The following is a 19,799-nucleotide window of genomic DNA, read 5'->3' as shown; positions in this document are numbered from 1 at the left end:
GCTAAGCATTGTGCGCTGCTCCCTGCTCTGTGCACATTTAGCTGCAGCACACATCGGGTAATTAACCCGATGTGTGCTGTAACTAGGAGAGCAGGGAGCCAGCGCTAAGCGGTGTGCGCTGCTCCCTGCTCTCTGCACGTGTAGCTCCGTGCGCTGGTAACCAAGGTAAATATCGGTTTGGTTACCCGATATTTACCTTAGTTACCAAGCGCAGCATCTTCCACGCGGCGCTGGGGGCTGGTCACTGGTTGCTGGTGAGCTCACCAGCAACTCGTGCAGCCACGCTCCAGCGATCCCTGCCAGGTCAGGTTGCTGGTGGGATCGCTGGAGCGTCACAGTGTGACATCTCACCAGCAACCTCCTAGCAACTTACCAGCGATCCCTATCGTTGTTGGGATCGCTGGTAAGTTGCTTAGTGTGACTGGACCTTTAGGCTCAGGGTGACATCATATATGTGTGGTGCCACAACAATGACATGTGCAAGAATTACAATTCATAAAAGGTAACTAAGGTTCTGACAGGTGACGGGGTTTCCTACAGCTACTCTAGATTACTGACATGCCTCCTGGGTCGGGGGCCTGTGAATTAATTCACACATCATACGTAATAAATGGTCTTTGGCTTTTTCACTTATCTTAGAATGTTTTGTTGTTCTTTTTGTCCCAAAAACCAGGAATGGATACTATGGAGAGTAAAGGACAGGGGTGTAATGATCGTGGAGGGTGAAGGAAGCCGACAGAACCCAGAGCCTACTTCAGCTGGATATGCATCCTCGGACGCACATTGTCAAAATGTGACTGTAGGATAGGAAGGGACAGGGGCTCCTATACTTTACCTCATGCTAGGTGATCCTAAGCTGTCCCTAACCTCCGAATTAACCCTGATAGTGGAGATGCCGGAGTCCTGTGCATTACTATAATTCTGAGTGAAGCTGATCTGTTCCTCGCTCACCTCAGGGAAGGATGGGGCAGGAGTGTGATGGAAACACAGAAGAGACAGACTGGGATAACAGAACTGGAAGACTTTTCCAAGGAAGAATGAATAAAAATCTCTCAACCATGAATTGAAAGACTCTTGGCTGGCTACAAAAAGCGTTTAGAAGCTGTTATACTTACCAAAGAGGGTGCTACTAGATACTAACCATGCAGGGTGCCCAAACTTTTTCATTAATCCATTTTCCTTTTTTGTTAACTTAAAAATGTAAAGATGAAAACATATATTTTTTTCCCTAAAATATAACGGAAATGTGTCATCTTTAATTTTATGCTTTTTAGAGATCATTATATCCAGGGCCGGCGTCAGCACCCGGCATACCCGGGCAAATGCCGGGGCCCTGGAGAGCTGGGGGGCCCACTTGGCCTTGTCAGTTCTGCTGCCCCCGGGCCGAGTTCTGGGGACCGCAGTCCTCGGCAGGAAACTGTGGCTGCCGTCCCTTTAAGGCTTCTGCCCCACACGATGTATGCCCTGCCCCCCCTCCCCTCCCTGAAGCCATATGTGCTGGCCCCCAGAGCTGTGTGTGTGGGCCCCACAGAGCCACATGTGTGGGCCCCGCAGAGCCGCGTGTGTGGGCCCCGCAGAGCCGCGTGTGTGGGCCCCGCAGAGCCGCGTGTGTGAGCCCCACAAAGCAAGGTGTGTGGGCCCCGCAGAGCAAGGTGTGTGTCTGTCTGTATGTATGTATGCATGCAGCAGAGCAGTATGTGTGTGTCTGTTTGTATGTATGCATGCAGCAGAGCAGTATGTGTGTGTTTTTATGTATGTATGCATGCAGCAGAGCAGTATGTGTGTGTCTGTCTGTATGTATGTATGCAGCAGAGCAGTATGTGTCTGTCTGTATGTATGTATGCAGCAGAGCAGTATGTGTGTGTCTGTCTGTAGCAGTGTGTGTCTGTCTGTATGTATTCAGCAAGCAGTGTGTGTCTGTCTGTAGCAGTGTGGGTCTGTATGTATGTAGGAATAACGTTTGGAACACCATTCTAAGTCCGAACTGGGTGCAAAAACCTAAAAAAAACATCACTATGGGGAGATAAGGTATGCACACCAGTGACTATGTAAGGGGAATACATGAAATAGCAGAAACTGCTGTGTGAATACTGACTTGAAAATTTCTCTTGATTCATATGTTCATGGCAGTAATGCAGATTCCATTTTTCACATTTTCACTCTTGCATATAGCTATTGGATTTTTCAAGTCAGTATTCACACAGCAGTTTCTGCTATTTCATGTATTCCCCTTACATAGTCACTGGTGTGCATACCTTATCTCCCCATAGTGATGTTTTTTTAGGGTTTTTGCACCCAGTTCGGACTTAGAATGGTGTTCCAAACGTTATTCCTATTTGTTAGTAGTTTTTCGTATGTGAACCCTCCCCAACCACACCTATTGCCAATCCATATCATACGCATAAATAGCCTGGGTCTCAGCTTCCCATACACGGTAAGTTTTTTAACTGCATGAGAGGACACACACAAGCTAGGGACCCCAACGTAGAGAAATACTTTGGCGTAGTGTTGGGGCTCTATTGCATTGATCAATTCAGTAGCTAAATTTCTCTTGATTCATATGTTCATGGCAGTAATGCAGATTCCATTTTTCACATTTTCACTCTTGCATATAGCTATTGGATTTTTCAAGTCAGTATTCACACAGCAGTTTCTGCTATTTCATGTATTCCCCTTACATAGTCACTGGTGTGCATACCTTATCTCCCCATAGTGTATGTATGTATGCATGCAGCAGAGCAGTATGTGTGTCTGTCTGTATGTATACATGCAGCAGAGCAGTATGTGTGTGTCTGTATGTATGTATGTATGTATGCATGCAGCAGAGCAGTATGTGTGTGTCTGTATGAATGTATGCATGCAGCAGAGCAGTGTGTGTTTGTATGTATGTATGTATGTATGTATGCAGCAGAGCAGTATGTGTGTGTCTGTATGTATGTATGTATGTATGCATGCATGCAGCAGAGCAGTATGTGTGTCTGTTTGTATGTATGTATGTATGCAACAGAGCAGTATGTATGTGTCTGTCTGTAGCAGTGTGTCTGTCTGTATGTATGTATGCAGCAAGCAGTGTGTGTGTCTGTCTGTAGCAGTGTGTGTCTGTATGTATGCATGCAGCAGAGCAGTGTGTGTATGTGTGTGTGTGTGTCTGTATGTATGCAGCAGAGCAGTGTGTGTAGGTCTGTATGTATGCAGCAGAGCAGTATGTATGTGTCTGTCTGTACCAGTGTGTCTGTATGTATGTATGCAGCAAGCAGTGTGTGTCTGTCTGTAGCAGTGTGTGTCTGTATGTATGTATGCAGCAGAGCAGTGTCTGTCTATATGTATGCAGCAGAGCAATGTGTATGTGTGTGTGTCTGTATGTATGCAGCAGAGCAGTGTGTGTCTGTATGTATGCAGCAGAGCAGTATATGTGTGTCTGTCTGTATGTATGTATTCAGCAGCAGTGTGTGTGTGTGTGTGTCTGTCTGTATGTATGCAGCAGAGCAGTGTGTGTGTGTGTGTATGTGTGTGTGTCTGTCTGTATGTATGTATGCAGCAGAGCAGTGTGTGTGTGTATGCAGAAGAGCAGTGTGTGTGTATGTATGCATGCAGCACAGCAGTGTGTGTCTCTGTATGTATGCAGCAGAGCAGTGTGTCTGTATGTATGCAGCAGAGCAGTGTGTGTCTCTGTATGTATGCAGCAGAGCTGTGTGTCTGTCTGTATGCATGTATGATGTGTATCTATGTATGTCAGTGAATATGACTGTATAGATTTGTCTGTTTATATGTATTTTTGTGAGTTTGTCTTTAAATATGTATATGTACGTGTACGTATCTGTGTGTGTGTGTGTGTGTGTGTGTGTCTGCGTGTTTATGGGGCCCACTGTGACTCTTCCGCCCGGGGCCCACAAAAACCTGGAGCCGGCCCTGATTATATCTTCAACTTGCTTAACTGTTCACAATAACAGTGATTTTGACCAGGGGTACCGAAAGTTTTGCATGCCACTATACTTCCATATGTATTTCAGCTTTCTACATATGCTACTTCATAGCCACAGACTGACCTCTGTCCACTGCTGAGAGTAGTGTCAAAACTGATCATGGGACATCAGAAGAAAGTAGCCTGCTCTGATTTTTTTCCTTTACATCATGTGACAGATCATGCATGTGTGGCAGCGACCTGGAGAAAAGATAGTACAGGATGCACTATAAAATGGCAAGCATCCTGTGGCAGTGTGATGGTCATGGAAATTACTTTGATTAATTGATGCGTTTTACATATCTAAACATTATTTCAGGTCAAATGGATCCTTTTATGACAATATTTTTTCCTAATGACATTGGCCTCTTTCAATAGGTTAATGCGTCCTGCTACACTGCAAAAATTCATCAGGAATGGTTTAAGCAAATGAACAGAGTTCAACATGTTGTCTTGGCCTCAAAATTTCCAAGATCAGAGTCTGATCGAGCATCTGTTGGATTTGGAGGAAAGAAATCACACTTTTTCAAGATGGAATACTAAAAAGTAAACTCCACGGTTTGTTACCCACTTTTTTATGAATGTGGTGATGCCTCACATGTAGTCAAAATGTTTTGATTGGACAAACGGCATGGCTCGGAACGGAAGGAGCAATATTTGAATTTTGGAAAGCAAATTTGGCTGAAATAGATTGCGGGCATCATGTCATATTTGCAGAGCCCCTAAACTACCAAAACATCAGAAACCCTCACACATGACCCCATTCTGGAAACTAGACCCATCATTGAATTTATGTAGGATTGTGTTGAGCATTTTTAACCTGTAGGTGCTTCACAGAACTTTTTAACATGGGGATGTGAAAATGATACCATAGTTACCTTTTTTTTCAGCTAAAATGTTATTTTAGCCCAAAATTTGTAATTTTGACAATAGATAATAGGAGAAAACTGACCCTATAGTTTGTGACGCAGTTTCTCTCCAACACAGTGATACTCCACACATGGTCAAAAACAAATGTTTGAGCACATGACAGGGCTCGGAAATTGAAAACGGCGCTTTTTGATTTTGGGAACGCAAATTTAGACAATATGTTAAATTTGCAGTGCCCCTGAGCTGCAAAAAATGAAGAAACGCCTTCATTTGACCCCAACTGGCAAGCTAAACCCTTTAACTAATTCATCTATTGGTGTGGTGAGTTTTTTTATCCCATAAATTACACAGAATTTTATTAAATTGGGCCGTGAAAATGAAAATCGTAGGGTTTTCTGCTAAACGTTTACTTTAGCTTCAAAATTTTGATTCACACAAAGGCTAACAGGAGAAAATGGACAATGGACAATTTGTTATGCAATGTTTAGCGAACATGGCAGTATCCCATATGTAGTTGTGCACTACTATTTGAGTACACAGCGGGGATCAGATGGGATGGTGCACTACTTGGTATTTAGAACGCTGATTCCACTTAGTAGATTGTGACCTCCATTAGTCGAGCCCTGAGGTGCCAGATCATTAGAAACCCCACAAGCGACCCCGTATTGGGAACGTCACTTTGTAAGGAATTCATCTAGGAGTGTAGTAAGTATTTTGAATCCACAGGTGCCTCAGAGAATTTTATAACAATGAGATGTGGCAATATAACATTTTATTGGTAAAATGTAGTTTTTTTTATTAGCTGCAAATTTGACAGTTACACAAGGGTTAAAAGGTGAAATGGACACCACAATTTTTTGTGTAATTTCTCCCAACACAGTGATACCCTCTATGTCATCAGAAATTACTGTTTGGTCACACAGCTGGGCAGAAAGGTGTGCAACTTAGTTTTTAGAGTAGAGATTTTGCTAGCATAGTTTATGGGCGACGTTTGCAAAGACCTTAAGGTGCTAAAACAGCAGAAAAAAAACAAAATCGACCCCATAGAAATTGCACATCTCAAACAATTTATCTATGGCTGTAGTGACTATTTTGTAGCATCCACGCCATACTCTTTTTCTGGAGAATTGCCAATATGCCAGTTTAGTGCCATACATTGTGCCTCCATATATTGTAGCACCTCCATACATTGTGCCCAACTTCTGCATCTGGAGACACGCACCCCATAAAATGTTAAGTGCGCTCTCCTCACTAGAATAATGCCACATGCGTGGTCGCTTACTGCGGTTTAAGCACAAGAGGGCTAAGAAGAAGGGCATTAGATTTGGGAGCACAGACCCATATCGCGCTGCCTTTGCTGTTGTTGGCGGCGTATACGCATTGCCACAGTAATTCTGTCTTTATTAAAATGGCGCCAGAGTCCGCGCATGCTCATACCACGATCTCCTACACTACAGTGATGACTATGAGCGGAAAGGGCGCTTGTGCATATGTAAAAAAAAAAATCTATGCATGTGCCAATGCCTCTCATAGTTTTCATTGCAGCGTCTTCAATAACATGGTGCCGGAGATTGAGGTACACACATGCGCAGACTCAAGAGCCATTTTAATGAAGACAGAATTACTGTGGCAAAGCGCACGTGCCGCCAACAACAGCAATGGCAGGCGCGGCACATTATTCAAATAAAGAAAATGGGGCACACTAGGAGGACGCTAGAGGAGGAAGAAACGCTGAGGACCCGACCCAGAGTCTCATTACCGTTGCACCCGTCAATCAAAGTGTAGTGCATTTCTGCAATTTTAATATTTTAGCAATCAAGCATCACATCTTTCTACAACAGGTATTCCTGGATTCAGCATCTTAGTGCCAGTATGGCATTGCCTTTACCTCATATAGCAAATCCTGGTGGTTGGTTCTCTTTAAAAGGCATTTCAGCAGTTGTTAAGGAGTAAGGCTATGTGCGCAAGTAGTGTTCTGTCCCTGCAGAAATTTCTGCAGCGATTTGAACAGCACACGTGCGCTTCAAATTACTGCAGAAAGAGTCCATAGTGAAAAAAAAAGCTTATTCCATGCGCTCTGAGTGCAGCCCCTCCCATAGACAGAGCAGGGGCTGCAGGCAGAGCGCACGAAATAAGTGACATGTCACTTCTTAGAACGCGCGCTTCGGGCAGCAGCCGAAGCGCTGCGCTCTAAGACGCCACGTGCGCACGGCTCCTGCATAATCTTCATAGATTATGCTGGGGATGCAGGACGCATGCAGTTACGCTGCGGTGCAAATCGCAGTGTAACTGCATACAAATACGCAACGTGCGCACATAGCCTTAAACTTAAATCACCAAACACCAATGAAACTTGGACTCAGAACACTGATAAACAAATATGGACATCTCAAGAGGGCCTTACTTAAGTTGATATATATCCTGTCTCACCGGTTTTGAGAATTATTGCTTTCAAACACCAATTAACTATCTATTACTGTAGATTGTAACTGTATCTTACTTTGTATTGACTTTATTGTTTGTATATGTCCCTACTTAATTGTAAAGTGCAGCAGACTATATAAATAAAATAATTATTATTACCAGTAGGTGGCACTAATCACCCAACCAGTCCTGATCCATAAATGTCAGAATATTGCATCAAAATCAAGAAGCCTTAAAACAATTATGTTCTGCAGTTTAGGCAACTTATGTTTTCCATACTTCACACTATACAATATAATCCAAATACTGCACACAGGAAAAACATCAAAATATGTTGGGTGAGATCAAAGACGATGAAAGTCTAAATAAAATCTGGTGCAGAGACATTATAGCAGCAGACTATTTATATAGGCAATACATAAACTAAATATCTCTCTTTTGCAGTAATGCAGTGCCATATTTTCCCTGGTAAATTTTTGGCTTTTTTCAGTGTGCAACTGTTTGCATTTATAGTTACTATGTTTTTTCAGTTAGCACCTGTTCACACTTGTAGGATGTGCCGGTCAGTTTTTTGATATTTCTAGTGAGTCTTTTTCTGACTGAGCACTCCGCCCTAAGACCTGGCTGTGTTCATAACCATTGTAGCAGGAGCCTAGCAGCCCATACATGGAGGTTTGTAGTCCAAATAGTGGCATTTTGCCCAGATAAGGATGTTTTTAACCTAGATAGTGGCATTTAAGTTAGGTTCCCGGATTACAGAGATATACCTTGCCGTTGGTCTCCGGGCTTACATGCATTGGCCAATACATAAACTAAATATCTCTCTTTTGCAGTAATGCAGTGCCATATTTTCCCTGGTAAATTTTTGGCTTTTTTCAGTGTGCAACTGTTTGCATTTATATTTATATAGGCAGACAGAAGAGCGCATTCAGTTCAATCTAAAGTGTTTACTGCCTACTGGGATTATCTGATCAATCTCATCACCAGGCCTATAAGTATCTAATGTAACCACCGAAAGCTGCACAGCTTTGTGTCGCCATTCCCAAATTACATTTGCCCATTTTTGAGAATAGGACACTCTGCCACCCCTTGATGGTTGTCCTAATACTTTATAATGATAACATTATAGCTCCGTAATGTCACAGTTAATATTTAGTTTGCATAAACCCATAAAAACCTTCTCAACTAAATGCTGTGGCTGGCTCCTTGAGTCCGAAGCGTCGCTTCACGCACTCATTGGGCATCATGGCAGATGAAGTTTTGGATGTATTCAGCCAGTCGCAAAGAGTAGTCTAACCCCCAAGACAAAGTGACTGGCTTACTTCTTGACTCAGCTCACAAGATTTAAGGGTACTTTACACGCTGTGATATCGGTATCGATATCGCTAGCGAGCGTACCCGCCCCGTTGGTTGTGCGACACGGGCAAATCGCTGCCCATGGCACTCAACATCGCTTACACCCGTCACACGTACTTACCTTCCCTGCGACGTCGCTCTGGCCGGCGATCCGCCTCCTTTCTAAGGGGGCGGTTCGTGCGGCGTCACAGCAACGTCACACGGCAGCCGTCCAATAGAAGCGGAGGGGAGGAGATGAGCGGGTGGAAGATTCCGCCCACCTCGCGGAGGGGGGGAGATGAGCGGGTGGAAGATCCCGCCCACCTCCTTGCTTCCGCATTGCCGGTGGACGCAGGTAAGGAGGTGGTCGTCGTTCCTGCGGTGTCACACATAGGGATGTGTGGTGCCACAGGAACGATGAACAACATCGTACCTGCAGCAGCAACGATATTAAGGAAAAGAGCGACGTGTCAACGAGCAACGATTTTTGACTCTTTTGCGATCATTGATCGTCGCTCCTAGCTGTCACACGCTGCGATGCCGCTAACGGCACCGGATGTGCGTTACTAACGACGTGACCCCGATGATATATCGTTAGCGATGTCGCAGCGTGTAAAGGACCCTAAAGGCTCAATCAAACGTTTTATATTAGGTTAACAATGAAATTAGAAACGCAATTTCAAATTTGAGGCATCATAGGTTGCTGCCAGTGGGTGTAATGGCTGATTTCACCTTAAGGGCTCGTTCACACTACCATATTTTTGGTCCAAGTACTATCTGTGAAAAAACTAACAGCACTCAGACCAATGTTAGTCAATGCGGCAGTGCAGATGACCATTTTTTTTTTACTAATGGAATCTGCGTTTGAGAAAAAAAACACAACACGCAAGATTTTCCTCCAGATATCGCATGAGACTCATGCATTCAAGTCTATGGGTCCGAGAAAAAAAAAGTATGGCATTCGATTTTTATGGGCACATTGCAATTGTGTAACATACGCAACCATAGTCTTGTAAATTATTAAAAGCTGCTGCTGTAAAATTAAAAGGATTGCACATGGATGACAAGTGAATAATAAAATTGTCCTACTTTTCTGGATGAAAATCGGATAAATTTATTATACGCTTGTGTGAACCTACCCTTAGGGTAAGGCCACACAGGGACGCTTTGGCGCATTCCATGACCAAAATTTAATAGACCAATAAGGAAAATTGTTGCTACTGTCACAAGGCCAGTGTCACAAATAGATAGGGTCAGGATCAGAATTCAATATTACCATCTGATACCATGCACATTTAAACGGTGTTGTTTTCCTTTGGGCAATTTAGGGTTAACTTCTTCTCTGGTGCTGCAGCAGACTTACTCAGCTGTAAGCACTTGCTCATTTTTGGCCTGTATATAATCCCTCTGCTTCCTGGAGAGGTTGCTGGATATTTAATTCAGTTGGAGCTAGCCCAGGAGCAGAGAGAATGTGTCTGTTGCTATCTGCTGTGATTGTAGAAAGTCATTTCTATTACCTCCCTTTCTTTGTACCCTTACCTGTGCACCTTTGGTTATTCCCTGGTGCAGGTTTTAGGTGCGTGTGAGTTTTTGTTTACCATCTTCTGTTGTTCTGTGTTGGTGGTTTTTTGGAATCTCTATCCCGGTCCGTCCTCTGGATAGGGGGACTTTGTCATTGGGGCCAGGATAGGGGACAGGGCCACATTGGAGGCTCATCTCTGACAACCTTCAAGTCTATCTTCGGGATAAGGGAAATCACAGGATTCCCAGCCATCTTTGTCTCTCCCTGACAACCAGACATTGCAGCAGTGGGAATCCTATGCAGAAAAGTATCAATGCCAACTCAGATGGATTGGAATGCTGTAAAGAGGATTATATGCTACCTGGAAGGAACCTCTTATCTTAATATGAAGTTACCAGCAAGTGAAGAATGCAATCTGACTAGATATGTTGATGCTGACTGGGCTGGAGAACCTTCTGACAGCAAATCCACCAGTGGATATTTATTTTTTTATACATTAAATATGGTCTATAAGGAATAATAACAAAGCTTTTCATGATTTCTGAGTGATTGTTTAAGCCATTTGATCTCATTGCCAATGTATGTAATGTATGTAAAGCGCTGGTATGTAAAGCGCTGTGGAATTAACAGCGCTATATAAATTTAATATATATATATATATATAACACATGAAGTTGTAATTAAAAACAAATATATGTATTTTATTACAGGACCAGGGTCGCTGTCATGTTCGAGATCATATGAAGCCCTATTCACTCTAGTTGGGCTACTAGAAAGCAATCTATGGTAATGCTGTCATCAACAGAAGCAGAATATGTTGCTTCAGCACAGGCAAGTCAAGAAATCATATGGCTGAGACAACTATTGACAGATCTTGGTCAACAACAGTTAGAACCTACAAAAATATTTGAAGACAATCAAGTATGTATTTCTTTAGCACAGATGAATATCAACAGAAGAAAAAAGACAGGTATTTTGCCGCGCTTGAAGACCATAGACTATGATGTCAGGCAAATGATTCTTTTTATTTCATCCTACGCGTTTCGGAGACCACAACTGTCTCCTTCTTCAGGGAAAGGAACTATTACAGAGACCAAGGAAGAGTGCTTTTATAAAGCAGTCAAAAAAAAAAAAAAAAAAAAAAGAGGGGAGGGAAAACAAAGGAAGGAAACCCTGCACATGACAGGGCTGCTGCTGGACCTTTTTGGCGCTCACGTTATGCTGTTAAAGGAGTTGTGACTGGCACAACTCGATCAGGTGAGTGCATCACTTTTACATGATCTTTCCCACCCTATATATCGGGTAAGACCCTATTGCGCCTTCTCTCTCCTATTTAGATTTAGCACAGATGGACAGAGTTAACCCAAGAATGAAGCATATTGATGTTAAATGTAACTTTCTAAAGGATCATCAAGAACAAGGACTTCTGAATTTGGAGTACTGTCCAACTGATGACATGACCGCAGATATATTTACAAAGGCACTAGCTGCTGAAAGGCATCAAACACTGATAAAGAAGTTAAGACTTTTCGAATAAGTCTTTGCTGTTGAGAAAGGTGTTGAAATAAATGCAACGAGCTACAGACTTATTATATGTTGGAGGAGTTACATTGCAGTGTCAGTAGATGGCGCTGTTCTATGTGTTAATGCTTAATAATTTGTAGAGTATGTTATCTGTTTGTTGTTTTGAACTGGTCTCTCTGGTATAACTGCCACCTTAGGAAAAGTCATATTTTTGCGTTGATGATCTATACATTTTAATGTATATCTTAAGTAAACCCTGTTTTCCCCACAAATATCTGATTACTGTTACTTCTGCTGAAGCCAAACAAATCTATTGATCAATGTTTCTCTTTCCAGAATATACCATCCATGATATCACTTTACCTGCAGCTCTCCTTCCATAACACTTAGCAGCTTCACAAGATCCTCCTTGGATGGGTCCTGCATTTTCCTGTTCTTTCTGTCACAGAGTCCAGAGGATTTAGCATATCTTTTAACAGTCGCAGAGACCTGTACATCTCCTTCATTATTTCTGTGGATTTTATTCTTGTTTTTGCCATTGCTGCTGAGGTTCTCGTCTTCTATTGCATCACCATTGCTGTAGCTGGAGAACTGCCCAGCTGTTGAGCTTTCTCCACCTTGGTTTCGTGATCTCATTCCTCCCTGAAATCCAAGATGAAGATGGTTCAATCAATGTATCAATTAAAAAAATAAAGTAAATAAAAATGAAATAAAGCCAAGAATGTAACTTTTAATTATATTACCGTTCTCAATGTTACAAGTCCTGTTTCCTGATTATTATCTCATATATAGTTATATAAAAAAAAATCTAAAAGCCATGTCCTCCACCAGCTGTGTTATGGAAAACCACAATCCCCTATGTTTCCTGACTGGGAAGTCATTTGCTTAGTTTAGCTTCATCATCAGCAAAGAATAAATTGGCCGACAACCAAGTTGTTGTTTTGCCGTACTAGCATGGCTACATGGCCTATATGTAAATATGGTAATTAGGAAAGTGCATAGTATTTCCATTTTAGGGACCGGAGATTTATCGCTGTTTAACCATTCGCTCATATCCTTAGGTTGCCATAGCAAGAACATCAAATAAAAAATCTAAGCATTGTATCTAACATCCTTCAAAACCATAGTAGCATCTTCAGTCTGGGAGATGGATATAGTATTAGAAAATTATATATTCCAAATTAGAATAATAGAAAGGCTCCATATGCTCAATGTATTAATGGTTGATCCATCCCAAATGTCATACAATGGCTTATATACCGCCAGTCTACATTTCTTCTATACTATCTTGTTATTCTCAGAAAGCTTCAAGCAACTCTTTGATGCCCATACATTCTGTCAAACAGTTCCCGTTTCACCACATTACATAGATTGCTTACTTGGCAGCAAGCGCCTTCCTGATGGGGTTATTGCTTATTCTCAGTCTCCACTCATCTAGCGTGATTGACAGCTCCTCAGTGTCCTTCCTCCCTGCTGCTGCTGAGATCTCACACTGCTACAGTATATCTGTATACTATATACAATACATCAGGTTTCACATGACCAACATTCACAATTCCAAGTGCCAACTATTATATCCAGATTGTCGACAAGTCTTCTAATATATGAGAAAGTCAAGTTCCATTCAGAGTCTCAGTACAGACTGCAATATCTCAATTATCTGGATCGCTCCAAGCTCAACAGTCTTACAGGTATAATGTTTTTAAAAATATCATTAAAAATTAAAATTACTAAAACGTATTGACCAAAACCAAATTAAGCCGGTTTTCATGAGTCTGACATTCACTGTCCAAGCATGTGTGGACCGGCTACGAGTCTCCTGACCCAATTACGAATTGCAAAGTCCAGACCACCTGGGGGTCTCCTGACCTGCATTCAACAGTATCATACCTTTTATATTGAAAGAGCCATGCCGAAAAATAGAACGTGAACTACTATTAAAAATAAGATGACTAAAAATGTGTCCAAACTCAAATTTAGCCTGTTTTACATGTCTGACATTCACAGTATAAGAATAAGGCTGTTGAGTTAGGCCATGAAGACCTGCGACTGGTCCACACATCAGACTTAGATATGAAGTATTAGATAAGTGAAATTGGTCTTTCTGCTAAATTTATTAACTGTAATGATTTATAAGGGAAGAGTACACATAACATGTCTACAAGAACGACTCAGTGATATGACAAGAAACTGAAACTGGAAATTATAGCAAACTAAACATCTTGAATGATAAAGTCATTGCTGCACTAAAGTTTCTGTAAAAGAATGAAACACCTGGATGTGATAATATTCTAATAAAGTTAATAAAGTCTTCTGAAGCATCAGTTGATGTCATCCTATGCCTGTGTCAACAGATATGGACAACTGGTAAATGGCCCAATGACTGGACAAGATCAGTGTTTATTACTGTTCCCAATCAGGTAATTGCTACCGACTGTGGAAACTATCGGACTATTGCGCTCATACCTCATGCCAGCAAAATACTACTGAAGATCCTCCAGAGATAGTTACAGCCTTACTTTGTCAAAAAGCTGCCAGAGGAACAAGAAGGAGTCAGAAAAGGCAGAGGAACAAGATATGATTTCTAACATTAGATGGATAATGGAAAAGGCCAAAGAATACAACAATGAGTTCTATTTTTGCTTCATCGACTACAGTAAAGCCTTCAACTGTGTTGATCACCAGAAACTTTGGAATGCCATGAAGGATATGTATGTGCAAAACCATCTTGTCAAGCTGCCACCAGGGGAAGCCGGAGCTCTGCAGCAGAAGACACTACACGGAGCAACAAGAACCAGGAAGTGGATGCACAGTGTGTACTCGTACACTGCCTCAAAGCACAGCTGGGGAGCAGAGCTGTGGGGCATGCGAGGAATGGTCAGGCAGGCTGGGTCAAACACAGTATGGGCAGAAGGAGGACCGGAGGAAAGAACAGAAGCGGAGTCGAGGTCAGGCCAAGGTCAGTACCAGAGGAAGCAACCAAGTGGGGAGGTAGGAGAGGGGACAAAGGAATGGAGGCATGACTAGGGGACAGAACACAGACAGGGCACGGGGGCACAGGAGCAGACGGATCAGGATAACACTTACAGGACCAGCAATCACAGGCAAAGCAGCGCTAAGCTTATAGCCGGCGCTGGTTCACCGGAGATGTCAGTTTTTAAAGCATCCAAGGTCCGGAAGTGAGGCCCATGAGAAGGCTCCGCCCCCTAGCCATGTGGACAGGGAGGCTAAACCGTGACACATCTGATCAGCTTGATTAATAACCTTTACATTGATCAAGAATCAACACTCCAAACACAAGATGATGATAAGTCATGGTTTAAAGTAGTGCAAGGTGTCAGACAACGCTGCATCCTGTCACCATTTCTCTTCAATGTATTAGAGAATCTATTTTCAGGAAGACTGGACTTGGCGTAAAAAAAAAAAAAGACGGAATCAAAATTGCTGGACGAATCATCAAAAATATTAAATACTTAAATACACAGATGATACAACATTGATAGCAACAAGCATGGATGGAATGAAGGACTTATTACGGTGTGTCAAGATGAAAAGCTCTACAACATAGGACTCCTACTCAATACAAAGAAGACAAAAAGATTGACTACTGCCAGGTACAACTGAGACACATTTCAGATGGACGGCAATGAACTGGAAGTTGTAAAGGAATTCAACCTACTCTGATCAATGACCACTCAAGATGCAACGACACCGGAAGTCAATAGGAGAATAGTTATGGGAAAATCAACAATGAAGGTCTTGAAATTGAGGAACATCTCTCTGGCAATGAAAACATGGCTCATACATAATTTGGTATTATCTGTGGTAATATATGAATCAACACCTTCAAAGAAGAATCAATGGCTTTGAAATATGATGCTGGAGAAGGATGTTATCTATACCATGGATAGCAAGAAGAACAAACAAATCAATTTTTTAATAAATTAAGCCAGACATGTTGCTGGAAGCAAGGATCACCAAGCTATGACTTGCCTACTGTGGACACATCATACAAAGAGAGTAAATACTGCAGAAGGACATAATGGTCGGAAGAATAGAAGGAACTAAGCGAAAGCGAAGACCAAAAACCTGATGGATTGATACAATCAAGATAATGGTAGAGAAGACCCTAGTGGACCTATCTAGGCTTGCAGAAGGTCGATCTTCTATCAAGTCACCATAGCTCGAGATGAAGCTGAAACCCAGTTAATAATAACAAACTTTAATACAAATCTTAGCCTGCTCAAAATTATTATATTGTTTCTGACCCTGGCACAAAGGTTTAGTAGTGGTGTGACATCCATAGCGCATGATAAGGGGTACCACAAATTGGGAAGCTGAAAGCCACATGTGAGTCAATGGTTGAGGAATAATTTAATATCAGAAGTATGCAGCAACCAATGAAAAATCTTGGAAGAAAGGTACATAGAAACAGACATATGAACATGAGAAGACAGATTTATTGAAAAAATAGATGCAGCACTCCAAAAATAGATTAAATTTTGGTTCAGTGAGTGAATTTTTCTCAAGCTTGAGTTTTTCCAATGTACTATATAGGGTGCTTTACACGCTGCAACATCGCTAGCGATTGCTAGCGATGTCGCGAGTGATAGCATCTGCCCCCGTCGTTCTTGCGATATGTGTTGATCGCTGCCGTAGCGAACAATATCGCTATGGCAGCGTCACACACACATACCTGCTTAGCGACGTCGCTGTTGCTGCCGAACAATCCCTCCTTCAAGGAACAACCCACAGGTTACAACCCACGAACTACAGAGAAATTGGGCAGCACTCAATAGCAGATTCCGTGTAAAAACTGGTGTGTCTATGGCCCATGGGAACATTTTTATTCAAGAAAGCAAGTGACAAAGCTTGACATAGATAGATAGGTAATGGATATAATGTAGGTAATGTTGTAACTCATGATGTCTGTGCTTTAAAATAGACTCGAGTCATAGTCAGATCTGGACACAATATCCCTGTTTTCCTAACGCTGATACATTCTCTACAGAGGGAACTGCAAAGAGCCGGTGAAAAAATGACAACAGCTAAGAAGTAGCTGTCCAATGGCATTAATTTAATCGTAAAGGTATAGTTGGGATATAGCAACATAGCTTTATTGCATTACAATGAAAAATTCTGACACATAAATTCAATGGGATCCGTCATTGCTTGCTTCCGTTTGATGAAAATCTGTCCTCTCGTGATAGTGCTCATATGCTGTTATTGAGGACAGTCCATTGCCTCTGATGCATCTGCTTTTCTAATACTATAAGTACCTCTTATCTAGTACCTTTCTGGTTATTCCGGCTGGTTTTAATTCTTGAGGAAGTCGTCGTTACACGCCTTGTTTTGATGCTGTAATGTTTTCTCTACATGCACCGGGGCCGCGCCTATGCTTTACAATTGTTAGAAGGCCAGCAGGAACAAGATGATGTGCACGATACGCTGTACAGCGCTAGGACTGAAGAACACGTGGCGTTGTAGATAGTCCTCTACTACCTGGCTTCCAGTAAAAACAATGGGATTCCCATTACTCAGCTGCTGGCAATAAAACTGATGGCATCAGGAGAAAACATGACAATTAAGAACAGTAATAATAGAGCCAACGCGAAAACAAATTATTGCTGTTCTTTCCAGATTACATTAATTATTGTTTTTCTTTTAATTGGATGCATATTGTGCAACACTTGGATTTAAGGGGTTAATATCTCAGCACAATCTGTAAGGTCTCTCGGCACCACGCATAGAAATAACCAAAGAAATAAGCAAAAAGGAATAAAGTACATAACCTAATTTCACCATTCCGGCTTTTGTTTTACTTTTTAAGCTGAATGTCAAAATATGAATGGATCACGTTAATAATAGCAGCAGATTAGACCGCAAGTAAATGGAGAAGCTGTGGACACAGAGCCTGTGGCACACGGAGTGTCATCAAACACTGCGCCACACCATACATTCCTCCAGAAACAATTATTTTTTGTGAGAATACCTCTTTTTTTCTTCACATATAATATATAAGAACCAAGTTTTTTGCACAGAGGAAACACAGAAGTGTAGGTAAAGTCCTATGGGCCTTAAGGCAACTTTTGAACTTGATTCCGCCACCATCAATTACCAGTTTGATGCCGCTGTGACAGAGCTAGGGCCTATATGTTTTCCTACCCTAAAACAATAATACAAATATATATATATATATATATATTATATTTTATATATATATATATATATATATATATATATATATATATATATATATACATATATATATATGTCACACTAGGTATGGGGAAGTACCAAGCAAACAGTGAAAGGGAAGGGAAGGGAAACCCTGTGTCTAGGAAAGGGGAAGATGGTGACCCCTGACCAAACCTACCGCTGGTTCCTGGAGCCCCTCAGCACTCTAGATAGGGTATCCAGCTTGGCGCATAGGTGCGGAACCTAAGTATCTCTAGTGCTGTGCCCTAAATAGGATGAGCTCTTCGTCAACCCCACTAAATATTATAGAAGATACAAGGAGGACACACAGTGGAAAAGTGCATTAACTACGTATCCATAGATGACTCAGGTAGAAGTTCAGCAAAGTTACAGCAATGATACCAGAGATGGGCACAAGCCTCCTGCTTGCAACCAGAGCTTGAATGAACTGTATAATATCACAAGCATCAGTCCATGGAAGATGGGAGTATTTAAGCACCTGGAGAATACTGATAATCATCAGCTGGACAGAAGGATCACTCCCCTGGGTCCTAAAGGGGAATACATCCAACAGTAAAGCTACTAAATACTAAGCAGGAACAACAGAAAGTCAGGGAGCATTTTGTGCAGCCAAACGCTGTGACCCTCTTTTGCCAGAAACCACATGACTGTCTGTCACCAATGACACACTTGTGACTATATATATATGTATACACTTTGTGTATCAATATAATATTGTCATACATGGAGCTATGAGTTACACAGATCAAAAGCTGGGGGCATTGGATCACTGCCTGCATCCTGTGCTGTGAACCTTTATTTGAAGCAAGTTATTTGATGAAGAGCAGACATAGTGTATATATACAGGGTAATGAATAGGTAGCTGCCAATGGTGGATAATCATTTGGACCAGGAGATGTGTTTCTGTGTGTCTCCACTGGCACATAGGTGTTAAATGCAGGGGCATCAATGCTTTACAAAAAATGTCCTGCCACCTCATTCCAAATAAAATGCAAAACTTTATTCCAGCATGTTTAAAAATTGACATATCCTTTGAAGATATTTTTTTTGAAACATGTTAGAATAGAGTTTCCCATTTTATTTGGAATATGGTTGGCGGACCTTTTCTTTTTCCTTCTTGTCACATTGAGTGGCTTTCTCTTTACTAACAATGTGCAGCTTCCTCCCCAATGGTGAGCTGGTTCTCCCATATTATTGGATCAATGCTTTCACCTTGTGTGACTATTCTGACTGTAATGTATAGTCAGGACAAAAGTAAACATACATTTTTTGTACTATAATTCTAGTTTTACAGAATCCATGTATAGATCTATGAATGGGGAACATATCTCATCTGTGGATAAAATTGCAAAAGTTTTGGTAGCCGCGACCTATATGCCATACTTCCTTTAATTATGAATATATCATATTTATGCGTGGTATGTGTAAAATGCTTGAAGGATGTTCAGTAAACTAAAACTAGATGAGAATTTAATCTAATCAGCCATCCCCCTCTTACCCAGCAGAGGAAGGAGTGAGTGATGTTGTGAAGATTTCTCTGATCCAATTTGTAAAAAGTATCTGTATTGTATCCCTTTTATTTTATACTGTTTTTGCTTCTATGTAGAATCATGGTGGAAAGTGTTGGCACCCTTTAATTTTTTTCAAAAAAAAAAATATTTCTTCTAGAAAATTACTGCAATTACACATGTTTTGTTATATACATGTTTATTTCTTTTGTGTGTATTGAAACCATGGAATCACTCAAAAATCAGACAATTAAAGACAAATTGGTGTGGGCAATATGAAAATCACACCTGAAACCAGATAAAAAAAAAGAAGTTGACTCAATCTTTGTAGTGTGTGTTTTTTTATGCCACACTAAGCATGGAGAACAGGTGAGGAGAAGAGAACTGTCTCAAAACTTGAGAACCAAAATTGTTGAAAAATATCAACAATCTCAAG

General features: G+C 41.4%; 1 protein-coding gene across 6 annotated transcripts in view; it reads right to left on the bottom strand.

The window, feature by feature from the left end:
* FILIP1 (filamin A interacting protein 1) overlaps positions 1-19,799 on the bottom strand; it is a 255,619-nt gene that overhangs the window by 72,228 nt on the left and 163,592 nt on the right. For all 6 annotated transcript variants that reach the window (XM_075340192.1, XM_075340191.1, XM_075340197.1 and 3 more), the window contains one exon: positions 12,000-12,278. In XM_075340192.1, the coding sequence (XP_075196307.1) occupies positions 12,000-12,278 (279 nt within the window). The remainder of the gene's footprint in view (positions 1-11,999; positions 12,279-19,799) is intronic.

Source organism: Anomaloglossus baeobatrachus, chromosome 3 (genome assembly GCF_048569485.1).
Source record: "Anomaloglossus baeobatrachus isolate aAnoBae1 chromosome 3, aAnoBae1.hap1, whole genome shotgun sequence".
Lineage (NCBI taxonomy): Eukaryota > Metazoa > Chordata > Amphibia > Anura > Aromobatidae > Anomaloglossus > Anomaloglossus baeobatrachus.
The sequence above is the reverse complement of the archived record's forward strand: the minus strand, read 5'-3'. Positions and strand labels throughout refer to the sequence as shown.